Source organism: Trichoplusia ni, chromosome 6, assembly GCF_003590095.1.
Source record: "Trichoplusia ni isolate ovarian cell line Hi5 chromosome 6, tn1, whole genome shotgun sequence".
NCBI lineage: Eukaryota > Metazoa > Arthropoda > Insecta > Lepidoptera > Noctuidae > Trichoplusia > Trichoplusia ni.
The window spans coordinates 3,289,572-3,317,352 of NC_039483.1; the positions used below are offsets into that span (position 1 = coordinate 3,289,572).

Genomic DNA, 27,781 nt, shown 5'->3' on the forward strand with positions numbered 1-27,781 from the left:
GGGCAGGTATAAATCATAACTTATATTTCTACCCACGGGGACGAAGTCGCGGGCAACAGCTAGTTCAAAGTATATAAGATATGAATAAACTTGAAATACGAATGCTTATAGCTCGGTATTTTACTTGATTCGCAGAGAAAGCCCCGTTGTATCCGGATAGCAACTGTTAATTATCTAAAGAGCTATTTTGCTTTGCTAAGAGTAAAGTTCTCTTCAAGTACTAATATAAATCTTGCAATACAAAAAAAAATATTCTAAAAAGTTTCATGAATTTTCCCGGCAAAAGAATAAGAACAAGCCGGTTTCATTGTTATTTGTTTAAAAATAAAGTTCTGTAGTTTAATGACATTTAGAAAAAAAAAACGTTGTCAATGAATCCACACCTTAAAAGTTAATTAAAAAGAAAATATATTATGCTTCATTATTTTGTTTTGAAAACAATTCATAGGCTGAAAACACCAGAAATTATCTAGAAATCATTTATATAGCGAAATAAGGTTTGCCGGATCATCTAGCTGTTATTTAATTCGCTACTCTTAAACTTCATTCTATTTGTTACGCATAATATACATTAAAATATATACCATGATGGCCATAATGCCTGAGGCATTCTCTACCAGTCAACCATACATGATTCCAAGATCTTTTATCCAATCAATTTGTATAGACTTACTAATAGTATGTTTTTACTGATTCAAATAATATACCCTATGTTTTGACGTCTGCTAGACCCTAATAAATACCCACTGGTACTTCGAAAGTTGACAGAACCAGCCTTTCAAACAAAAATACCACACAGTGGGTTCTAATACCATATATTTGGTTTACAATAATGGTGGTACGCCGTTATCGCTATTGTTTGCTCTGGGAAACTCGCAGGCAATAACAACAAAATTATTGCTCGTAATACAAAAAAGCATATGTTTGTATGTATGTATGTATGTATGGTATGCGCTTTTTGTAATACACCTTTCTTGTATCAGTCATCAATCTTGTATGTTTTTTGAATTATGAGATTCTTTTGTTTTGTTAAGCTATAAATTGGATTTAATTTATTGGCTGTGATGCATGTGTCTAGCAAAAACCAATTGAATCAATTGGACTGCAGGATTTGTTATTTAATTTGTATGAGTTCCTTAAAGGAAATAGGACTTGCCATGTGGTGTCATTTATTCTTAATGTTTATAAGTATATTAATAGAATACTTACTATCGTCATTAAAATTGGTCTTTCGGCAGTGAAGGCCAATTTAAGAGCAAGCTCCATAACTAAATAAAAATAATAAATCTCGAAATAAACTTACTACCAGACGTTATATTCTCAACAAAAACCCCAAGACTGTCGGTATAAATAAACACATAAAACTCGATATAAAAATTAAAATCCATTTTAATAAGACTCTGCTTAATTAATATAGGCAACATAATAAAATAACATGTTGTAAATAAGTCGGAACATCCGTAGCAATCCTAATCACTGTCCGTTTGTAATTACTCTTTATTGTAAAGCCTTTAGCGAGCAATAGCAATTATGTACTCTGTCTAAACCAAGCATACGCACGACCACCGTACCCAGACCCCTCTCTCCCATACATCTACGACTGTCCCCAACAATAATGAACGACTCCAGCACGCGAAGGGGCCATCTTACAACGGACGTACAAACCATAGTTTCAATTTAGAAAACAATGGCTTATCCATTTTCTACGATTCTACGTCAAAGTAGAGTTGGTATTTTGATTAATACGCGCGAAAGAGATGGGGTGCGTGGTCGACGTTGTCCCAGCAATTTTGAACCCTGTCCCTTCAGCCATAAAGTCGGATTTTCCTTTCACGGTTGTGTTGTTACTGAAATAGTGAATGTGTAGGCGTACAGCATGAAAAGTAGGCAGTGTAAGAACACTGCCGAGAGTGGAGTGGACATTGTCTCTTTGTTCTTTTGGAGTGTACTTTTTTAATGTGTTGTTACTACTTGTGAAAGGGTAATTAATTTTGTTCGGCTTTTTTTTTATTAAATAGAGTGGAGACTACTGTTTTTTTTGTTCATAACAATTTAAAGTTTTTTTTATTAAATCCCTTGAAAAAAAAAAATAATTGCTTCACGAATACAATTACATATCCACAAAAACTTAATTCTTTGACCTCTTTTGAATATCTGCAGTTTTAAATTACTTTTAATTGGTATGACTTTGACTTGCAATTAAAACCTTTTTAAGTCTAACTTCTAAAAACTCGAAGAAGAAAAAAATGTTTATTCATTTACCACTTACGTGTTGTATAAAAATTATCGTAACCAGCAATTGTTTGACTGTTAAAAACTATAAGGGTATCGCATATAATTGTACAGGAAAAGTACTCGAAGCATGAAATTAATGCACAACGTTCTAGACAAGATTTTTCAAAATACACTCTTTGGTAATTACTACAGTACTGTGATCTACTTACTTTTTAATGATACTTTCATTTCCTATTTCTTGATATTAATCTTTATTTACGTATTAAAATGTTATTTTAGGAAGGGAAATGAATGCATAATTGTAGAAGAATAAAAAAAAACGTAAAAAAAAATAGTTGAAAAGCGGCTCCTTAGCTTTCGCAAGCCGATCGGTTAAACAGCATAGGCCGGACAGAAAAGCCTATAGGGGCGGTCCGTGGAGGGTGGAAACCTGGGAAATTTCACGTGCAAGGCCCACCCCTCTGCGAAACACGTGCGGCCAAATAGCCTCGCGGAACGAACGCCTTTAATCATTGCCGCTCGCGAAAAAATAAAAAAAAACATTTGACGTTTCACGTCAATTTTTGACACACAATTGCGGATCGTTGTTTTTTTATCCGCCATTTTTTTCGAGTTCTCTTTGAGTGAGTGATTAAGTGAGCATTTGTGGAAGTGTTTTTTTATAGTGTGAAATGGTGAACGCAACATGAGGCTATTTCATGGTTTGTTGGATTTATAACAACATGTAGTTTACTATGTTTAGATGTGGGATTTTTTTTTCTTTTTTTCTGTAACATGTTGAGATAAACTGAAATAGAATTGTTATAAATATATTTTTGCATGCCGTTGAGTGCTTAGCCGATAATGATGTTTGATTGTATGCTCAGAAGCGGTCGTTAAGATTGCATATTTTTAACTTTTAGTAAATTACTCTTATTATTGTTTTTCTTGTTTTGATTTTAATAAATATTTTCTTTCTTGCATGTTAAGTTGTGTATTATTTTTAAACTTAAATCTATATTTTTATTTCGCTTTTATTTTAGCAATACCCTCGATAATCAGTCACAAAAATATAACTATCAATTACAATTTTACTCAATAACATTTTTATCGTATTTAGGCCCGATTTTTCAATCGTCAGATAACTTCTATCTGAGGAATAAATATTGGCCGTTTGACATATTTTCTACACAAAAGCTGTCAAAACGTCAAATATATTCGTCGAATAAAAGTTATTGGGCGATTGAAAAATCGACCCTTAATCTCACACATATAAACTACTAAATATAACAAACCTGACATAAAAATAATCAAACTCATCTAAAATACATCAACGAAATCCACTGAAAATTTTCCTTCGTAAAAAACAGTCAAATAAAACAAATTCATGTTGGCAGCTCCACTGCATTTATGTCATGAATACCTAATTTAGTTTTATAGCGACCTTGGCTTAGATACCGGGTTATCACCAGCTGAAACTATGCGATAGCTGATAACACTCCGTTGACGACCTTTCATGCTAGAACGAACTAATCTAGGGTTAATCCTTAACTATTATTTAGTTAAATACTCGAAACTAAGACACAATGTAAGAATGTAACGTATATTATAGATTTTATTAAATTGGTTAGACATATTTTATAGTTATAAATATTATTTAAATTAGCCTCAGTTATCTAAATTAAAAAATCGTTTTTTAATATCTTAAACGAAACGTTTATGAAAGAAAACAATAGAATACGGGGATCAAAAATAAGAATACTCAGAAATTATTTATCGGTTTACCATACCTGAAAAGTTTGAAATTTATCCTATAGAATAAAAAAAGTAAATATAAATCGACTTCCTAGTTTCCAAGACTAAAAATTGAGAATTCTTCTTTATTATTTAACTGCAGTATCTATAAATAAAAACACGATTTCTAAAAACAATAAATATTATAAGGAATTCATCTAAATAGATTTTTATTTCAAGCTGTACTAAAAAGTACAAGAAATTTAAGCTTGCAGGATGTTGAAAAAATTCAACAAATTAACAGTTGCTTTAAAAACTCTTTCAAACGATAGTAACTTTAACTTACACCTATTGAATCTATTAAATTAAAAGTAACCTAAATCTTGAACCTTTATCTACAGAAACAGCAAAAATCAATGCAAACTTTACTTAAAAATAAAATAAAATCTGAAAATAGCAGCCCATTTAGATCATAATTTGGTTCTTAAAAAGTTTACCAAGTACTACCAGCCATTCCATCAATGTTAAAATAAAAGTTTTAAATAAATTAAACGCTTTTATAATAATTTTGTCTGTCATTCAAGTAATAATATGTATGAAATAAAGTCTTAACAGCTTAGAAAGCAATTTAAAAACCGTTCTTAATCTTCTATACAACCAATATGCATTGAAAATGAATTTAATTTAATATTATTTGGCATTATATCTTGCAATTTAATGATTCCAGTCAAATCTTTTTGTAATGCTACTTTCAAGACTAATTTACAGTTTTCATAGAGGTAATGTTCTCTTTATATTTATTTCGAAAACTATTAAGCAATCTAGATTAATCTTCGTCAATAACTGTTTTACTTTTGGTTAAATAATTTAGCAAAATAAAGTTAATATTTGCTTGTTTTTCTTTATGAAATACATAGCTTAGAGGCTTTCGAAAAGAGTCCTTAATTAACACAGATCTGTCAATAACAGTACTGTTAGATTATGGAAATGTAGGTAATGACATTTATAAAAATGTTGAACCATTAATAATTAAAAGACATCCAATGAAGTTTTGATGGAATAACTAAAATAATATATTTAATTAAAATTTTACATTTGTCAAAGTCTACAAGTATTTCGGATTTAAAAAACAAACTTGAATTCCAAATTTAAAACGGCCACCCGCCATATTTAGTTCCAAAATGGCCGTTTGCATTCCTTGTCCATTTGACAGATTAAAATGGCAAATTTAATTACAGTATCATAGTTTTAATTGCGAATAAATATGGATTGTTATTAATTAGTTAAAAATCAATGGAGCTCCTTAAACGGTTGTTGTTTATCACAATTAATCAAGCCTTGATCCGTGCAGTGTTTAGCTATGCCCCAATTCAGCACTCCGATGTCTATTAAGGCATAGTTTGCTAACGATTATATTAATTTTAGTCTTTACAACTAATATTATACCGTTTACTTATGGAAAAGTATACTTTGTCATTTTGCAATCTATTGAATAACTTGAATACTGAAATGCAAGGGGTTCTTAAAAATCTTTCACAATTTTACACAGCAAGTCATTTTTAAAAGTGATTATTTTCGTTTCGACGGGCATTTTCAGGGATACTTAAATTACCTTGTATTGTGTTTCAATTCAATTGAATACAGAAGAGCATTTAACATACACGTAAATTTCATATACATAACGTATATGAGAAAGCCATCCAAAAAGTTTTAATATTATTGTACTATTTTCTAATCCTAAGTTTTTATGGTCATTCTTTTTCTACTGGGCAACAGCAGGAACCATATAAGTTCATACCTGATGCCTGTCAATTGAAAGCTAATCTTATTGGTTAGCTCAGTTCTAAGTAACAACAATATTTCCACCTACAACTTTATATACAGCTACTTTACACCGACAGTTATTATTGTTGATTAATCAACTAACACGGAACAAAAAAACAGTCAAGTCATTAACAAAAACATTATCATCCTATCAATATTCAAACGAAATCACCATATTTATGTGTACATACGGCAGAGACCCCTAATTCTAATGAATAGCAAATTAAAACTAAACGAAAAAAAAACAATTGTTCTCGAACGCATTAATAAAAATACTATTCTAAATTCAAACGGCCCATTAACCGGTTCCCACGGCGGCCATGTTGGCTCGTCCTCGCCCGCTATTGGCGGAGGCCGCGAGTTTAGAATTAGAATGTAGACCCCACCATTTGGCGAGCGGCAAATTATGTTGCCAGTTTTTTTTACGTTCCAAGTTCAAATAGGCAGCTGTTCGTAATTTGAACGTTTTTTTTTTATAATCCTAGGAACAGCGGGCCGTTAGAAAAAATAAATTGGGATTTCAGAGCCACTACACATTACACTTGATGGTTGATGTATTAAGATAATTGTGTTATTAAATTTCTAAACGGAAATTTAAGTTGTAATAATTTAATAAATTTAGTTAAAGCCATGAGATAATCTTGTAATTTTTATTTAACCTTTGCCGTTCATACCAAAACGGGTTAAGTGCTACGAATAGTTTAAAGCGAATGGCATTGACATAGTTGTCCTGCCCTTTAAGTTCTAGGTAACAAGTCACTTATAAAACTTTAGGACAGCATATTATATAACACTGCTCTTGAACATCAGATTACCGTAAGACATATTTTAGCTAAACACGAGATTTTGTGCTTTATGTACGGTTACAGATTTTTTACTGACTACAAGTGATATTATTGCCTTTCTACCAGAGAATGCTCTTACAATTAATATAAATTATAATTCTAACCTAAAAAGTACTAAAATTGGTCCTTGCCTAGAATTAATAGTCCTTGCAATAACGCTATAATTAATTGTATCTAAGACAATGCATTTTTATCGCAGAGCAATTAATTTAATAAAGATATAATGAATTGTCTATTCAAATTTACGATATGAAATCATGAAGAAGGACCGAGAAATTGTAGATGAGTAAAGTTAAATCTTTATAATTATTTTGAATTTTAAAAATGAAAATGAAGTTTACTAGTCTGGCTAAAACTTAACCAATTTGGATGAGTTTAATTTTGAATTACTTGTGAAACTCTATATTTTAAGGAGAGGAATATAAAATAACAAATCTTAACCGCGATATCTAGCACCTATAAGGGTTAATACGAAATATTAACTATTTCGTATTTGTTTAAGGGTTTTAGGAAAGAAACCCCTATAAACGGACACTGAAAATATTAAAAAAACTGCGGTTTTACTTTGAAATGAATGACAAAGACAAAGGAAAATCGACTTTGAAAAATAAAATACGAAGACCCCTGTAAATTTAAAACAGCTTCTACAAAATTGTAATATTAAACATTTACATAAAAGAAACCTTCTAGATTTGGTGACGAGCTCTTTTTTCCCCACTTAGGATCGAAGTTGACTCATTGTGTTTTTGAAAACGGTCAGTCCAGAAATTCCAATTCCTTGCATAAGCGCAAAACTCTAAGTACTCTGGCAGGCTCCAACAGAAATACCTCATATTATTCAGAGTAAATTGAAGAAGGTATTAAAAAAAAAGTGGTGCTACTTTTATAATAACTTCGTAATTCGGTTCCATTATTAAAGACTCATTAAAACATCATGACATTACATCCAAAACGAATCAAACATTCCCCTAAAAGCGCGTAAGCAAAACGACCAAACAATTCTCTCGTCGGAGAATTATTAGTTTTCCAGCAAAGCAATATAACTCCAAAAAGGCACAAACAAGTATTATCCTCGAGAAGGCGTAGCGACCAGTTTCGTTCACCTTGGCGATTCGCTAATCATGTCCACCTTGAATATTAACTAACGGCATGTTTAGTCCTCACTACCAACATATTATATACTACTTATATATATAAACTGTATGTACTTATGCTTTTAGCAGTTTAGTAAGTGTAGATACGTGTTAAGTTGGTTTTACAGTTATTTATATAGTTCTTGGGCTTATTGATGCGTCTTAGGTGATTTTGGTCACAAGGCTAGTGTTCCAAGACTTATTATAGTGCATAAGTGTGCGCTTACATAGGTGCTCTCTGTTCCCTTACTCTCATAGCCCGATGAGACGATAATCCGACACAAAGAGAGAAAGATCAGACGCAGGACTTACATTATTACGTGCAAACAGAAGAGAGAGATTTTCACGTGCCTTCCGAGACACGGAAAGCTGTGATATTAAAATTTATTAACGCACACCATTCAATAGTTGGGTGTGTAAATTAGGATCGAACCCGAGACCTTTGATTTATCAATTCTGCGGTCTTACCCTAGGCTATTGTAGGTTCGATCGTCATCGTGGTTATTAAACAATGATTGTATATAGGTATAACGGAAAACTTTTTGAGATATATCTTTAGTTCCATGAAGCCATTCATGGATCAAGTTCAAAACCAGCAATTACTAAAACATTTTATAAAAACTCCTAAAAACAGACTTATCAGCATTCAAATCGAATGCCGAAAATTGAAAAACGAGGCGTTTTCTTTACAGACTAATAAAATATATATATAGAACTTAAGAAATAAATATGATTATGAACTTTAATATCTCTGCAATCCAACTCAGAGATACAATCTATCTATTGTTACTCCGAAGTTCTCAGAAGGAACAGACTTTACAGTCTTCCTTAGAAGTACAAGTAGAGCCTTCTCTAAAGGATCTTCACAATATATATCTAATATACTTTCTACTTTGTTCATCATAATATTTAAGTGCTAAGTTTTAACGTAGTAACTTTAATTTTCCTAGTATTTCTGCGACTGTCTCTTTTGATCTAAATAAATTCTTCTTGGTCTCGCTTCCAATTTTTCTTCTATATTTACGATACAAAATCGTCGTATTTTTAAAGCCAAACAGTTATTCGGGTGTTACTAGTCCAATATCTAAGAAATAACTTGTCAAGTATCAAGTGTCAAGATTCTATGACTAAGCGACCTTAATCCAGACTGCAATATCTAGACACTGTTTTGTCTCATGCTGTGACACTTAGGTTAAGGTGAAAAGGAGCTTAGCATAAACGTTTGAAGCGTCCTTAGTTAATTTTTCTATTAATAATAATTATTATTGAGGCTTAGGCGATAAATCCGTCTATTAAATGACGTATTAATTATTATAATTTTACTAATATCAATGGAACTGTAATAATATCTGTATATAATATCTCTTAAACATTTTATGAAGTACATTGTAAGTCTAGCTGTTGCCCACCTGCCTGCCCGCAACAAACGGAAAATTGTTTTACGAAAATAAAAAAATCGGTATAAAAACTAACCTATTTGTTAATCCTCAAGTTTTGTCTAAATCTGTTCAGTGGTTTTTGCTTGAAAGAGGAACAAACATAAATCCATACAAACCATCGCGTTGATAGTATTAGTAAGAAATAGGTTTTTTCAATCTAAGTATTTTATATACGACAATAATAATGCAACAGCATGCTTTTCACATATCATATGTCAACATAAATCTATATTTCGTTCACAGACAATATAACATCCAATTTAAACTCAGCATTGTTAAAGACACAAGAAAATTCCGTAGATACACATCATATTAAATCATCAATTTTAAGTATTTAATAAGTCCAAAGTCTTCAAACCTTGCACTAACTGTCAGTGTGATATTATTGCTGTTATAGAAGAGAGATGCCACTATGCTGTGTATTGCTCTGTCACGCTTCCTCAACACAATAATATTACCTATTATAAAACTTAATGTTAGACCCACAGATCAAAGTCCATTAAAGTGTTTACAAACTGAGTCACACGGTCATTAATTATTGTAACTCTAATTTTGATAAGGTTATGTTAAAATCTTGAAGTATTCCTATGAGTAATGTGTTCGTTACTTATTGTCAAAGCCTTTACAGATGCATGTGTTATTCTGGATATTGTTCTAAATGAGTAATTTACGCACGTTTTATCGTTTTTGATTCTCCTCTTACAAGTGTTTTATGATCAAAGAGACCTTTTCTTGCCACTTGGTTACAATACCCCAAGAATAATGTACCGTAGAAAAGAGCTGGGTATGGTTTCACCGTGAAACCTAAGCTTGGTTAAGATTTAAATCACATACAAACCAATAAAAAAAATTGATGACTTCCTTCTCATCGTTATCCTCATATTTGAGGGTCTTGATCCCTGAACTCTAGACAAATATTTTCTTAATACCATTTTACTACTTTTCCCAATCTTTATCATCGTGGAGCGCATCTTGAAGCTTGGTTTTCAGCATGGAGTGAATTTTGTCCGATCATCGTAATGGGCTATATTTTCTAGGATGCTTGCTTTCGATTTCACCAGTACTATAAGTTTATTTGACTCCACCAGTTGATCTTCAAATGTTTCGAGTGCCACCAAGTACCAATTTCTATATTTCTTTATCATTTTAAACGTTTGTTCGTCTTCATGTACCTAGGTACTAACTTTTAACTCGCAACCTAGACAGCTATCTAGTTTTTAGGATCATAAAGATAACAGTTCTTATTTGAGTCTATTGTGAAAAGCCTCTTATCACAATCTCTGATAAGACAAACCATTAAACATCGGTACATGAAAATTTATCGACGGAATTCATGTCATTTCTCGTCTTTTCAAATGTGTTATCTTCAGCTTAGTCCTTTCATACGTAAGTGGTTACTTAAGAACATATGTAAAATAAACATTCTAGAACTTTCGATACAGAAGTTGAAATATATCTTTATCTAGATTACATATTTACGTCGACATCAAACTGATAGCTGTATCATTAATGTAGTAATTTTTGAGTCTTATTTGATCCTTGTCATTTTACCGCCCAAGTTGTATTTATCTGAAAATTCATCCATTGAAATCCGACTTGGGCGTTGAAAGGGTTAAGGTATTAATACATTATAAGGCATTAAAGAGCTGCCTTTTATGTTAGTCAGTACATTATTAGCTCAAGCCTTAATATTAAAACGGTTTCTGAACCTCAAAGTGACTTTGACGAAGGCTTTGTTTTACGTAATCCGGCACTGGGTGTGCACGTAATGATTTACGTAATCAAAGTACTGAAACTTGCAGTTATTTTACGTAACCTTCACTGAAAACGAATGCTTTCAGTCTTGGAATTTCGAAACCTTATAATATTCAGTTATAACTATTTTAAGCAACTTAACACCTATTTCTATCTCATAGATAATGAGATACATCCTGGTGACAGATGGACAAAATGGCAACAAAACCTTATCAATAAGTTAAAGTTTAAGACTTTATTTAAGGATCATTAAAAACCATGGTTAGATGGTCAAAGCACTTTAGTTATCGACTCGAGTTTAATATATAAATGTATAAATACTCTTTGGTTACAAAATTAACTGGTTTAACCCTAAAAGGAACAAAACGTTATTCTAGCTTACCATTTTAAATGAAACACATCTGGAATCCTTAATTTGAACTCAAGATGTTCTTGTTCTATATTAAAATACAGATGCTTGATCTACTTAAGTCAAATAACTTAATAACATGGTTGTATTCTGACATTTTGCACTTAAATTAAGATGTGATCAACTTGAAATTATGTTAGTATTTTTAACTTCACCAGCCGTAGCCCGCGAGCGTGAACGCTACAAAACTAAAATGAGCCCACGGGATAATAAAATAGGGATAAAAGTTTCCTATATGCTAATTCTGGTTATAACCTATTTCAGTACCAAGTTTCGTCTAAATCTGTTCAGTGGTATTTGCGTGAAAGATGAACAAATATTTCGTGTTTATAAAAATAGAAGGATTTAAAATTTGTATTGCAATGTACAGTGTTCCTTTTGCAAAACGAAAGATTCAAAAGACCAACTTCCTTTATTTATTCCTGACCGTACAAATTGACGAGTCAAATGCAATATTTTAAACATCGCATGAAGTATAAAACATTGTGTGGTTATTAACGATTAAAACTGCAATACATTAATATAATTGTATTCATATTTTTAACGGACGACTCATTCGATTATGATAATGTGAACATAACCACAAATGCGTCAGGTTATATAAATACATATGTATGTACCTACATAATATGTTCCATGCCCAATGTTGTAAATTAATAGTTTTCAACTGAAATACTGCGTTTAAAGACAGTCTTGGGATAGGATGCTGTGTTACCCAGGAATGTGAGTTGTGGGTGTCAGATAGACAGTTCCTAAATGTAAAATACTGTTTTCTGATAAACCTGACGAGACTTGAAGCAGACACCATAGTAACATAGTAAAAGTAGGGTTTTTAGAAAGGGAGGACACATAAGCTTTTTGTTTTTTTTTGTGCTGAAATGGTAAACTTAAAGGCGAGCTTGGCATTTGTCATTAATTTTGTTACACCTTTTTTGATCCTGTGCCGTCAGATATGTGATACTATATCTAATATAAATAATAATAATAATAATAATAAACGTTTATTTTCTCACCACAATATAAACACATTATATATGTACATTTTAGAATCTCATAAAAATAAAAGTAAACAGTATATTGTGGGAGACTGGTGCCTAAGCTAGGCTTTATGGGCCTGTATTTCAGGTCACCAGGTCTCCACCCTTTAGCCATTATTGCTTTTTACAAAATTTTGTGCTATAACTATTATTGCGGTAAGTAATGTTAGTTAACAAATTTTACTTACTTAAACTAATAAAACAAAGTAATTAAAATTAAGAAAACAAAACGAGAATAGGTATTTAAAATAAGTTTAGTTGTGTAGTGTAGTGTGTGTGTAGTGCGAGTGTACATGTGAGTGTTTGTGTTTTGTGTGTGTTCGTGTGTGTGTGTGAGGGTGTGCGTGTTTGTATGTTTTTATTACATTACCTAGTTGTACATAGTACATAGACAGGAATTAGACTGGTATGCTAAGTAACTTTTCGGTTTCGATATAGTTTAATTGTAAAAGCCATGAATTTAACTTTTTTTTACACATTTTATTATTTAGGTTTTAGATGGTTAGAAGATTATTTATTTTGTTATATAAAAATCCACCAAGGTGGCAGAAAAAGCGGTTAGAAAAAGCGGTTTTGAGATAGATGCCATGCCGATTTACAGGATTGAATCGCCTTCTACTTTCAGCCAAGGAGGGTTGGTAGGTGAGAAGAGAGTGCTGCATTATAAAGATAAATAATGAGTGTTAAAAACAATCTTTGTAATGATACAATTGCAAGAAAAACCGACTGAAATGGTAAATTAATATTCTTTTATGTGAAAATATTATATTTTCACTTCTACTACTTTTAAATGACTAGACCAATTTAGGAGCTTATGATATCACAGACAGACAGGGCTTTAAAAGGACTGAAGAAATAAGCAACACAACTATGCGTTAATACATCTCCGATCTTCAATAAATTATCAATTACCGAAGTTGCGATACAGAAAGCAAAGCTTGCGGGTAATATTCTGAAAACAGTGACGTAAAAAATCGTAAATGTTTCAGCACCCATACAAATACATAAATAAATAGTAACGCAATAGGTTACAAAATTCAAATTTTTCGTTACCTAATAAACAGTAGATAATATCAATTAATAACACGCGATTTTAATGTAATTTATACCGTTGATGTATAGAAATGATAAGGCAAATAGTCACGAATGAAAACACTAGATTTGACAGATAAAGAAGAAATAGGCTTTGGCTGTTGTGACCAGCTGTTTATGTTTTATTTATAATTATGTTTGATACGTTAATGTTTTAAGTGTTTTTAAAAGGTGGAAAGGAAAAACAAGTTTTTTAATCTAATATCTAGCATATATTTTGCGAGCGGAAATGTAGATACCTAGTTTTCTTTGATTAATGATGATTTGGGGGGTTAGCAAATGTTTATTATTATATAGGTGATAATAAGTTAAAGCAAATTATTTTACTGACAAAAATAAACAGAAAATTTTGGTTCTTTAAAATTGAGTTGGCACAATTTTAGTAACAACGGTTAAATCAATCTACGGTGTATCTACACGGATAACCCAGCAGGGTCGCCGGGTAGGCAAAGCATTTGAAAAAAAAACAATATTGTCCGATTAGTTTCGGAACCAACAGGGCCCCGATTCTGCTATTTTACAATGTCCGAAGAATGAATGGCAATCGAATTAAATTTGATATTACATATTCCTATTCTCTTAAGTATTTTTCCAATACAATAATTTTAACTTAATTGTATTGACCTTGAGTGTACCATCCCGCACTGAATTTCCAATTATTGTGTAGAAAGATGCTTAAGGTAATACGAAAATTGTCATTTTAAACCAAATTTCATTCATTCATGGGCCATTGTAAATAGCAGAATTGGGGCCTGGAGTCAGTATTCTTGAGATGACGGCAAGGTTGCAAGTCAAACTAGTGGCTTAAGGCGTTATGAATAATCCTTATGAAAGCTACTATAAAAATAGTTTTCGCAAGTTTTGTTACACGTGCTGAATATATTTTTAATGCAATGCGTAATCACCAAGGAACATTCAGTTAATTAAGAGCGTTTTAATTACGAAAATGAATACACAAACATGCATTTCCTATGAATTATGAAACAGGAAGGAAAATTAAGATTTTAGCAATTTAAAAACACTTCTTGGAGAATTTAAACTTACGCAAGTTATAACAAAACCGGTCAAGCGCGAGTTGGTTTCCGGCACTAATGGTTTCGTATAAATAGCCTACAGAAAAACAAATAAATTTGAGTGAGTGAGTATCCACAAAATTACCTACCACCCAACAAAAGTACAACCGTAAAAACCGTTGCTTAACCTCAAGCTTTACTTTTTTATTTTTGGCAAAAAAATACATCATCAGCGAAAACTTAAACTGTCTAGCTATAACGGTTCATGAGATACAGAGAAGTAATAGATAAACCGACAGGAAGCTGTACCTCGGTTATACGGAATATTTGGTTACGGACACGGAACTCCAACAAAAATAACAAATTTATAGGAAAATTCTGTATTAAAACGTCTAATAACAAAGATTAAGATTTGCGTGACAAAATACCGGAAAATGGACAATGGCTTTGTTAGGGAAAATCATTTATAAGTTCCAACCTTGTCGATAATAGACCAGTTAATTGTTATAATCTTATAAACTGTGATAATCTTTAATATCCATAAGATTTTCCGGCATTTGATTTTGATGTGTAATTTGCTGGCTTGAAATCATTTGGATGTAATTTTCCAAGATTTAGTTGCTAAATAAATGTTCTTAAAAAGTCCTTATAGACCAGGGTAGAAGCCTTGAAAAGGTGAAAAAATAGTAGGATGAACCCCATTAGAAAAGGAGGGAAATATTATAAAAATGAAAGGAAAAATAATTTACGGCCGATCTGAGATCGGGAAGGGGATGGGGGTGAAATTTTAAGGGTAAAAAACGGTTTTTCTAGATTTCCGGCAAAACTAAAAGTCATATCGAAAAAAGTCAAATGGCAAAGTTGTAGGTAATAAAACGATCTAAAACTGTATTTACACTTTTGTCACATAACCATGGTCTATTATGGAAGACCGGGTTTTAAGATTGCCTGGCCATGACTACACATTTAAACATTTTAATACGTTATATTTTCTAATGTCACGTTGTCTAATTAAATATTTATATAATGAAGGTACAATTAAACTCGGTAAGCTCACAATAAAGTTACGTGAAGTAATTTATCGTATGATACGAACGTCCTTTATTGGACTGTCACATATAATTTTATATCAATCATGTATTTATCACCTGCCAGACTTCTCACGTACATTGTGAATGCAACAGTTGCTGCCTGTATTATACTTATTAATGTCGAATGGGCAAGCTTTTGAAATGTACTGTAAAATAGCATTAAAACTGCGTAATAACAAGAGAAATAATAATTATATGGATATGAAATAAGAACTGTGTTTTTGGCTTTAGGCTTCTTTAGTTTTCTGTTTGCCTTTTTTTTAATTTATCACCAAAATTCTTTAAGAAATCTTTGCCAGCAGACTTGCGAAAGGAGAAGCTATATATTACCTGTATTAATGCTCAAAACGACCCTGTATGGGTAGAGGCCTGTGCCCAGCAGTGGGACGTATAAAGGCTGGTATTAATATTCTGTTGCAACAGTTTTATCTCTCGAAATGACACAGACCCTCTGACTGAATTTCAAAACCTTTGTTTCTCTTTTCAAACCTTCACTTGTCAATTTTTGAATGAATTATTACAGAAACTTTATTATTAAATAATGTAACGGTTTACACTTGCGATCCCGCCGCATCAGCTCATGATTAAGGATTCCGGTTGGGTCCGAAAATAGTCGGGCAATCCCGATGAATACGTGTGTAAACCACCATCATATAATAATGAATCAGTCTCACGATAGTTATTATAAAAATATTACAGAAACTACTTTCAATCTATACAACTTAGTCCGATGAAGCAGTAGTAGATAGCATCCATCAGGGCTGATCTGGAATGTTCCTTCTAGAATATTCTAACCTGTATCGTTTTGTCCTCAGAGTCCTGCTTCGGAGTCGGACAGCAGCTCGGTGTCCGGGGCAAAGAGCCCGGCGTCAGCGCCGCCGCTGCTCCAGCACCTGCTGCAACTGCAAGCTCAGAACCCGCAGACCTTAGCACAGGTACCTTATATTAGTAGCCTCATAATCATATTAGTCATCGTCCACTACTGAGGGAGAGAGAAGAGGAGAAATTGATTAAGAACTCTGTCCACAAATAAACAAAGTTTTCTATTAATTATATGGATTATTAATAATGATTTGAAAACTATTCATCAAACAAAATGAAGGTTAAGTTAGAAGCAAAATATTTGAACAAGTACATATAAATTGCGCATTGAAAATCATCATTTTGTATAGCTTCGACAATATTCCTTGTGGATTTGCCAGGACACTGGATAAAAAATACTATGTATATCTCAGCTTGACCGTTACTTATGGGTCTGAGAATTGAACAACACCTATTATTTCTTCATACGCTTATTTCATAGGGCATAACAAAGTTTGCTAGGTCGACCAGTTAGTGCATAAGACTAAAGCCAGAGTGTTACAACAACAGGGGTACACGGACATGTGTGTGCAGTTTCAGCAGATGCTGACCGCGCTGGCCGCGCTGGGCAGCGGGCTGGTGCCGCCGCCGCCGCTCTCACAACCCTGGATGATGCAGAGGCTCGTGCACCGGCAGACCGACAGGTAAGACCTCCTTTTTTAATGGGAAATCATTATTTCACTCTTTTCGGTTTAGGTTGAGCGGGAAGTGTCAGACTTTTACTGACTAAAACTTACCCAAGTTCCGTCCTTTGTCTTTCATGTACCGGGGCCAAGGTAGAGGCCTCCTACTTCATATTAATACGTTAAGAGAAGTTTACTTTAATGAAATCAAAATCAAATGTTTTTAATTCATATAGGCCGTTTTTCAGAGACTTATAAGCTATAGAACTATGGTTTCTCTCGTTGCACTGTCCTAAAATGTAACTTTCTATGGAGAAGAACCGGGAAAAAAATACCAAAGTATTGTTTTTGGGTAGTTTTGTATAAAAATAACCAATCCAAAAGTAACCAATTTACACCTGGACACAATATTTTTTATTGTCTAATTGTCTATTCGTATGTCTGTGTATTCGGAATTTTACAAAGCAATTTTTAACTTAACGAATATGAGATATCAGTTACTGTCATCGAACAGTAGCTCTGACGTAGAGGCAGTGAGAGCGCATTACACTACAGATATCCACGTCACATTCCTTAATAATATTCACAAAATAATCTCCATAATAACTTCAAAGTAAACGAGAAGTTAAAACTTATTGTTTGTTTATTCAAATCAGCAACACACGACTCTATTCAATCAGAGATCATGATAGTAATTTAAAATAAGCATCTACCATACAATTTATTTTCAAGAAAAATCAACAATGAATAGAACGCCTTAACCTCAATATCAAGTGATTTGTTGTACCTTCAGCAACAAAAGTCGATGATGGAAATACCGAAAATGATTAAAACATCTATTATATTAATGCTTATCAAATTATCAGGAGATTCCTGATTTTTAAGCTAGTTTTCTTCGGAGATCCAACTATAAATTAAATACTAGGTGTCCCGGCGAACTACGTACCGCCTAACAGTCGATGATAACAATGCAGATAAAAATGTTTTTTTTTTCTCAACTTTTACATTTTTTTCACCGTTTAAATTCTCTGCATTTTCACGAATGTTTCAAGACTAAAATAAGCCATATCGGTTCAGCCGTTCTCGAGTTTTAGCGAAACAAACGAACAGCAATTCATTTTTATATGAAGAAGATAGATTGCGAATCATTATCCCGAATTTCGTTACTCCAATGTATGTATTTAATATTTATCAGTAAACCAGCAAATCGAACAGTGTTTAACACTTGTGTAGCCGTCTGTACTAACAAATATTAAGGGGAAATAGGGCCCATAGGATTTATGATGATCACAAAATTATACAGTATTACGTTTCGCCGTTCTATCGACTTTGAATAAAGTTTAAGGTAAAGTAGATTCTGTTAAAACAATACAACGTTTCAATGGCTTATTCTTGATAACACAATAAGGGTATAACTTTTGAACTTTGGACCTCACGTTAATGGTGAACATGAGCCTTGAACCATGAGCTCATCATTCACTTGAATATCGAATGAATATCGCTTTTGGAAACGGAAACTATATACTTATACTTACTAATATATAAAGCTGAAGAGTTTGTTTGTTTGAACGCGCTAATCTCAGGAAATACTGGTTCAAATTGAAAAATTATTTTCGTGTTGAATAGACCATTCATCGAGGAAGGTTTTAGGCTATATACCATCTAGATGCGACTAACAGGAGCGAAAATACATTGGAAAAATAGGGCAGGTATAAATCATAACTTATTATATTCTAACCACGCGGACGACGTCGCGGGCAACAGCTAGTCTTTTCATAATATTTCTCGGTGTGCTCTATCAATATTGCATCGTTAGTTGGGACTTTATTCTCTATCGTGTCATAGATCGATGATTGTTTTTTAGGGTTCCATAAGTAATTAATAAAAACTAACCGTATTATATAAAGTTCGGCCGTCTGTCTGTCCGTCTGCTTATGCCTCATGAACCGTGATAGCTGTCTAGCTGTCGAAATTTTCACAGATGATATTCATTAAGTTGGAAAATTGAGGTGAGGCAACGACTGGTACTATCATCAATTTAATATGCACTATATTTTTTTTTCTGTAACCTATATGTTTTGAACCATTCAAGTGGTGAGTCCGACTTGCATTTGACCGCTTTTTATTCATTACTGGAAGAAAAAATATTTTCCTGATTATATTCCCAGAAAAATATATTTCTCTGAAACAACTGCTTATTTTTAAAGTTATTCAAGAATTCTCTATAGAATACATAGTTCAATTTCAAAAATCTTTTAACAAAACTAATTACCTATGTCGATTCTTGTTTAATGGCATGTCGTACTAAGCTTTGATATAAAAACTACTTGGTTCTCAACAAAATGCTTGACTATAATAATAATAACTAACATTATCCAGTTAAAACCAGTTCTTTTCGATCGACATTAAGCTTTTCTTGCCCATATAGCATCAGGTATGTTATATTCATTAAGGATTCATACAACATGAATAAAACATGTGAAATCTCGAAGATACTGCATCCATTCATATTGTGTGAGTGAGATGTCGATAGTCTTATGGCAACTTCTGTGGCATTTTGATTTTTTATACTGGCCTGTTGGTCTAGTGGTTGGTGACTTCAACTGCTATACGGGAAGTCGTGGGTTCGATCCCCAGGATAAATGTTTTTTTCTGTTCTGTGTCTCGGTGTACATTTTTTAAAATTTATTTAAAGTTTTAGAATATTATTATTATGTAATGTTGTTCTTGATTAATGAAAAGATGGTGAAGAAGTTTTGCTGTATGAGAAATTCAGTTATAGGGTTTAGATTATTAGGGAAAACAGAATTTATCCTCCAGTAAGTTCTTATACTTCACTGTGTTACACAATTCAACAAATACTTCTCACATCTTCTATAAAACAGAACGACAAAGAATGAGCCTTCAAACGCTAAACGGGTTTACAGAATGCCTCCAATCAATAGAATGTAAGCACCCATTTAAAAGCAATTCAAAACAATATAGACAAACATCGCTAACTAAACGTAACTGTGTATCAGGTGCAGCCTCAAGGTTCACAATTTGTAATTTAAATGCGTTTAGTTTCTGCTATTGTTGACGATAGTATGACAGGTGACGTCACGCGCAAACGTTAGCCCGTATTTAAATGTTTGAGGTTATAAGTAATGAGTTCTGAGTTTGTTTTTTATGCGTTTTATTTACTTGAGGGTAGGCAGATGTTAATTTAATTAATCAAGTTTGTATGAAATGTAGTCTATAATAATCATTTGCTTAATAGTTCTATGACCATTTCAGGCCTTTTATAGGTATCAGGGAGTCTATTGCCTCGACTTAAAGTAATTGCAGGTGTGGGAGAGAGTAGCCGCTCTATACCGTGTATTGCGCTGTCACGGTATCACAAACAAAATATTATTACTTTAAGGCGTGATGGTAGACCCTCAGGACTCTTTTGAAGCCTCTGAAATAAACATCATCTATGTTAATAAAGCTTTTTGATATTTTATTAAAGGAATACTTTTAACTCTAACACAGAAATGCTACTTTTCATCTCAATACCTAACACACAGGCAAAGCCACGGGAAAAGCTTGTTACAGTAAGACTATTTGAACTGTACATAATTTTATACGAGATTTTTATTGTAGAATGTAAAATAAGCTTAGAGTCAGCATGTAAAGATGTTATTGGTCACTTAAGATATTCCTGAGTGTCAATTTGAGTGGGCTCCCAAGTTTCTGAAAGTTTATGTTATAACTAGCTGTTGCCCGCGACTTCGTCCCCGTGGGTAGAAGACATAAGTTATGATTTATACCTGCCCTGTTTTTTTCACATTTTCCATTGTATCTTCGCTCCTATAAGTCGCAGCGTGATGGTTTATAGCCTAAAGTCTTCCTCGATGAATGTTCTATTCAACACAAAGATTTTTTTTTAATTTGGACCAGTAGTTCCTGAGATTAGCGCGTTCAAACAAACAAACAAACAAACTCTTCAGCTTTATATATTAGTATAGATTTGAAATGAAAACATAACATTAGCATCATAAGATAGAGACATATCAAGTGGGTACTGCTACAAGTACAAATATTATCCCTTTTTGAGTATTCAGTCCCCAAGTGTAAAAACGGAATTTTATTACTAAGGCATCGCTGTCTATCCGACTGCCCGTCTGTCTATCATGACGCTGTATGTCATAAACGGTGATAGCTGGACAGTTGACATTTAACTCACCACTTGCGTCATCCAAATTCTTCCACTAATCTCTATCCTGGGTCACGTGACCCACCCCATCACATTTCAGCCTAGCCGCCTTCTTGCCAACATCTATATTCCCAGTTTTGGATCATCGTGTGGTGTTAACGTTTGTACTGACAGCATAAACTGTCCAGTCCTTTAGACGGATCCTCCCTATCGAACTACCTCACAAACTAAACTAAACCATGCAAAATCCATTCAAAATTCATAACAGCACAACAAATCAATAAACAGATTGTCATACAGACTGACTATGGACACACGTCTCGAAGGAGCACAATGCTATCGAGCTATGCCTTTGTGAGGCTAGACTGCGCTATGCCGACAACCGAGAATATTACGACATAAATGTTACTGTATATTTAATTAAATTCAGTGAAACTTTTAATGATAGACGAATCTTGCAAAATTGTGTCTTATTTTTTGTCTATTTTCAATATAGGTACAGTATTTACTATAAAAATATACAGGTGGTCACTAAAAAACAAAGATGTTTTTTGTAGATGCCCAAAGTTGACAGGCAAAGAACAATCTTGTAGGTATATCTAACCTCCATCAAATATGAATGGAAAGACTAGAGGCACCTAGAGGCACCGAATATGCTATAACACAACCTGCTAAGTTTAAAACCAATTTAAGTTACTCAAAGCACACACAACTAATCATCGCCAACATTAAGTGACCGAACAACGTTAATCCATAAAATATCGTCAATTTCTCGAACATAACAAAACACGCGTCTCGAAGAAGGCGACACAATGGCGTCACGCCGCGGCCATTGTGCGGCACGTCTGTCACCGCACACGCCGTGAAACACGTTTACACAGACACCTCGGCCCGTGGAGCTGTGAGGAACGAGATTATTGCGATATTATTACGATTTTTATAAATGTTCGTAAGTTACATACGTAACATACTTACCTGATTAAGCTACATGTAAATTCATAGACAATAACGGCTAAAAAAAAACTTCATAGACAATAAATTTTTGTTTTATCAAATCTGCTGATACTTATTGTCGTTTACTATATATCTAATTTGTCAAATCTTTCTGCATAGCATAACATTTATTCATATTACAGTTCAAACGATTTTTGCCAAAAAATTTCAACCGAAATTTTAATGACAATATTACAAACAAACTTAGAATCACTTTCCAAAAAATCAAACCTAACCTAACTATCCTTCTTCCTAAACGCCTTCTCCACCTAACCTATTTGTACCAACCAGCCACCTGAGTAACGTATCCATTCCACTTCCTAGCCTCAACCATCACCTGTTCCCGCTCAGTTTGACAATGTTTCCCTCCATCCTAGACGTTAAAATGCCGCAACTTGCAACCGATGGAAATTCACGGGGAAGACATTGTGTTAAAGGCTTACAATAGAGTGTTTCAAATGGAGAATTGATTCAACCTATATAGGACGCGAAATGTAACTGGAACAGGTTGAGAAGAGAGGCTTTGTTCTTGGAGAGACACAAGATAATTAAAATGAAGGAAGAACAGTCCGAAATAGGAAATTAGGAGATTTCGGGTAGTGGGGTGGTCAATAAGTTTGTCACCTGAAGGAGTATGTTTTGGTATTTTGGGGTCCGGTTTCCACAACAAAATTTGGTTCCGTTAAGTATACTTGGATTGTGATGTTTTAAGTTGTAATAAAAAGGGGAATTAAAACTCTAAAGCCTAAATAATAAAAGCATGGATGACTTTATTGAGTCACTTTATTCTGAAAGTATAATCTTTTATTACGTCAAGTCGATGTAAGATTTGGGTTACACAATATGTCAGAGATCCAGTTCAAATGATCTTAATATAGTTCCATCTTCAGACTGACACACTGAAATGCAAATTCTGACCTAATTCGACCCAGCACTCAATCTTGTCCTTAGCTGAATTTGGTTTCGATGCCCATACTGGAATAGTTGTGACCTGAATTAGGTGGTATAAGTCTTATGTGTGAAGTATTATCTCTGCTTTAGTAGATACGTTTGTAGTGTCAAATATTTTAACTTGAATTGCCATCTTGAAAGCTATTTAGCTGTGTATAGGTACATAGGTAGGAGGTTAATATGAATTATATTTTTTATTGGAACCAATTATGAGCCTTTACGTATTGCATAAAGTCGTCTCTCTATATTGAGAAAGAACAACGTTTGATTGCTTCGCCTGTTCTATTACAAATTAGTTTAATCGTATCCTGGATTTTGAACAGGAACAGCTTTCTTGCTGTTTTACTTTATTGATAAGTCAATTGTTTAAGAATAATAATAATTTCAACAACGAGTTTTTTTTTCCAAATTCTATATTGTTGTTTCTTTATTTATTTTCATCCCTGATGATTCCATTCTTTTATTTCAAAATCTCAGACTGTCGTCATCAACAGCTGCAGGTCTTACCCAAGTTACGCAAAAAAAGTGATTGTATGAAAATTTTACATGCATTTTCACACTAAACTTGTCTTTAATTTGCACTTTGAACAATATTCATCACGACCTTTTGTAAACTGGTTCAGTAGTAACATCATTATTAGATAATTATTTAATAGCGTTACAATGACGCATTTTCAAACTAAAGGATTACAAGTCTTCATCGTATGGATAAGAATTTAATGCTTGCAGGCATAATTGTTGGAATTAGGTACCTCAGCAGACACGATGGCAATTATTTTAATGCTTCAAATGACTCGAATGGACTCGAATTAGTATCGGACTTATTATATTTAACCTATTACTTTCTTAAACCTAGTATTTAACTGTCATTTGTATTTTTTTGCTATTTTTTTTTTATGGCTTTTGTTTGAGTTGTTGTTTAATGTCATTTTGCGTGCGATGAACTTGTAGTCTTGAAATATATTATATATTAATATAAACTAGTACTTACTATTTAAAATAAAATGAATCAAATCCGAGTCCTACTTTTTACCCTCAAAAGTTGAAATAACAAAAAGATTTGAGAACATGCTCTTTTTTGATTCGGTTCAAAATAAATAGGAACACATGGATTTTAGACACTTTTTCCCGGGAACTCAGAGGAAAATTAGTATAAAATCTCCTATATGTTAATCCTGGTTATGAACTATAAGTATACAAATCTTCTTCTAATTTCATTCAGTGGTTTAGCGTGAATGAGGAACTGACATCCAGACATACAAATTTTCGCGTTTACATTAGTAGCATGATTTAAATTGCAGTAAATCAAGAAACGATACATTCGACTAGGCATATTGAAATAAAACTACTTTTACGGATTTCATCGCGGTTTAATTTTAGGTAGATAAAATCCGTAAAAGTAGTTTTTTTTCACTGTCTAACATTCGCGTAAACCTAAGAAACAACTCTGAGGCATATTTATACGCTTTCAGTGAATAAAAAACAAAACAACTTCTAACTATACATAATTTAGTCGTAACAAGTTGACGCCTTAAACAGTCCATCTGATCGTATATTGATAGCAAGTATTGATTGATTCTATTTTCATCTGACAGTATATCTTGCGAAGCCTTAAATAGTACGGCCTCCAAATGTCATTGAGGTTTAGGAAAGGATGTGTTGAGTTTATTTCTTTATGGCATTGGTATATTAAAAAAAAACCTTTATAGCAACCAGTTGGAAATGGACTTTCGCTACGAATACTGGAATGAAATGTTTTTATAGAGAATTTAGTCGTTAGTTTTGTAATCTAACGTTTTTTAAGGGCTTGTTTTGATTTGATTTTGGTTTTTAAGGGTATTTTGTGTCCCATGCCTAATACATACATTTCTTTTGATGTTGTCAACCTCTACAAAAGATTTATATTTCACTTTACTATGTTACACAGTTTTTGGCATTGACGCCTATGATATTTTTAGGGTTTCGTACCGAAAACGTAAAAACGGTTGCCTATTACCAAGGCTTTGCTGCAGGCTCTGTTTGTACGATTGAACATTTGATAGAATACCGATATTTTTTTTAAATCGTTTTTTAACTTGTTTGTCTGGAGCCCTTAATGTCGTGGGTCTGACTCACGCTTAACATATTTTTTTGTTAAGTAGATAGCTACTTCTATATGGATATTAAGAGTTACGGTATTACGGACGGTATGTTACTTATTCGGCAGGAAAAGTTTCATCAAGATCGGTCGAGGAGATAAGCCAGAAAAGTGTTACAAACAGACACAAAAAATAATTTCACATTCATCAATATTTTGTATGAGTTTCAAGCTGAATATACCCTTTATAACTAATAAAAACAAAGAAATGACACAATGACCTAAATAATAAAAACGAAATACAAAATAAATTTAAATTATCTTGATAAATAGAGGTGAACAATGGCGAGTTATTCGAATAAATACAAAAGAGTGATTCATTGTACTTTGTTAAACAAATACATAATTATATTTAACTAAGTGGCGAGAAAGGTCGCTTTACATGATGTTGGTACGTTTTTCAGTGATAATTATTACTGAAAACATTGTACGTAACTAAAAAATAGAATTAATGTATAGGTTAGATTTTTAAAAAATATTAAAAAAAAATTATATTTTTTGTTTTTTTTTTTCAAGAAATATAACTATGAGGATAAAACACAAAATAGTTGTTAAACTTACAGATGTGAGATTAAAAGTATAATAATCAAATTAGGAACGAAAATAGATAACAATATACCAGATTTATTTCTAGACTAGCTGTTGCCCGCGATTTCGTCCGCGTGGTTAGAAGATATAAGTTATGATTTATACCTGCCCTGTTTTTTTCCACATTTACCATTGTATCTCCGCTCCTATTAGTCGCAGCGTGATGGTATATAGCCTAAAACCTTCCTCGATTAATGGTCTATTCAACACAAAATTATTTTTTCAATTTGAACCAGTAGTACCTGAGATAAAAATGAACGCGCTAGTTCAAACAAACAAACTCTTCAGCTTTAGATAACAAATAAATACAGTGCTTTTTCTGATAAATACAATTTTTAACAAAAAAGAAAAATGAAAACTAGCCTGTACTTTGAAATATTACACATACATACAACAACTAAGTATCAGTTGATACACCAAACATTTTATATTTTCAATCTATAAGCTTAGCTCCAAATGCATGATATTATCAATCCTCGTGATCCCCATAACATTAGGAGTTCACAATCGTGATGTGGAATCATATCTCTAATCTACATAGCGAACATACAAACATACATACATACATGTATTTGTATATGTAGTTAGGTTTAGAGCGTCGAGAAACATGTTGTAAGTTGTTGTTTTAAAAACAAGCTAAAAATGTTGTCTCTTTTTTTTTGGATAGTTTTTTAAGAAATTACTGCATTAGTATTAGTGAAAACAATCTAGAATTTTTTGGTATAAATAAATGAATGAGTTATGAAAACGGAATTGAAGATATTGAATGTGATGACCATCCATATTTGTGTCTCATTAAGTGTGTACTTAATCGTGAATACAATAGAATCAGAAGAAATATTACAATAGAAGAATCGTTACTTCGAAAATCTAATACTATAGACACATTAAAAATGAAAAAAGAAACTACCAATTTTACCACAAATAGGAAACAAACAATGACAGAGTAAAAAAAAGATTTCAAAACGAAATTTTGTTAAAAGGAAAGACCAAGAATTCTTTTGCAATAACAAAATCATATTTTCTGAAGATCAAAGATTAGTCCTTAGGTACGTATACGATAACTGTATTTCAGAACATTGGTCTACTTATTTAACATTGACGTGACATTGACACCTTTATCTAATTCATTGGAGACTCAGATAAACGTGTCAAACATAGGTTTTAGGTTATCCTACTTTGAATGTCATTGCCCTAATATTATACTTAAAATATTGTAGTTTTATTATTTGGTTTTTAGACAAAGTTTTCGGCTACGATAAAAAAGTTGATATCTTTTTTTGTTTATGATTAAATACTCAACCCCTTCTCTCTATGGGAAAAGATGTTTGCCCAACTGTGGGATATTTAAGGTGAAGGCTGCACAAATACTGTTCTGGATACTAGAAATAATTATTCCTAAAATTTTAACATTAGATGCCCTTGTACCTATCTATGTAGTTTTACACAACTTTAGTACCAAAAAAAAACATTCTAAATCATAAATAATAAAAACACAACTTGTTCCTTAAAATAAACATAATTTTAAATAATTACGTAACTATAAACAAAATTTTCTCTGTCATTGTCCTAAAACGCAGCGTAAAACATTAATTATAATGACATAAAATTATGTAAAATTATAAACAAAAGCCTGTATTAACATGCACTTTGTTCCAGCTGTACAAATGACAAGCCTTGTTTACGAAGTCTGTTCAAAAAATAATAATAGCGAAAATATGTTGCAATTTATATGCAGGCTTATTCTGATATAATCTATAATAATATTTATTTTTGTGTCATTTTAAAAGTTGTGGTGTTTATTTTTATCATTTGACACATCAAACATTTATTTTTGTCGAAACTAAATCGATTAGTTTTTATTT

The 27,781-nt window shown here is 32.6% G+C and overlaps 1 protein-coding gene across 2 annotated transcripts in view; it reads left to right on the plus strand.

The window, feature by feature from the left end:
- The window catches only part of LOC113494979 (mushroom body large-type Kenyon cell-specific protein 1), a 172,826-nt gene that overhangs the window by 133,986 nt on the left and 11,059 nt on the right, over nucleotides 1–27,781 (plus strand). For both annotated transcript variants that reach the window (XM_026873531.1, XM_026873532.1), the window contains 2 exons: nucleotides 16,402–16,521; nucleotides 16,982–17,091. In XM_026873531.1, coding sequence (XP_026729332.1) covers nucleotides 16,402–16,521; nucleotides 16,982–17,091 — 230 coding nt within the window. The remainder of the gene's footprint in view (nucleotides 1–16,401; nucleotides 16,522–16,981; nucleotides 17,092–27,781) is intronic.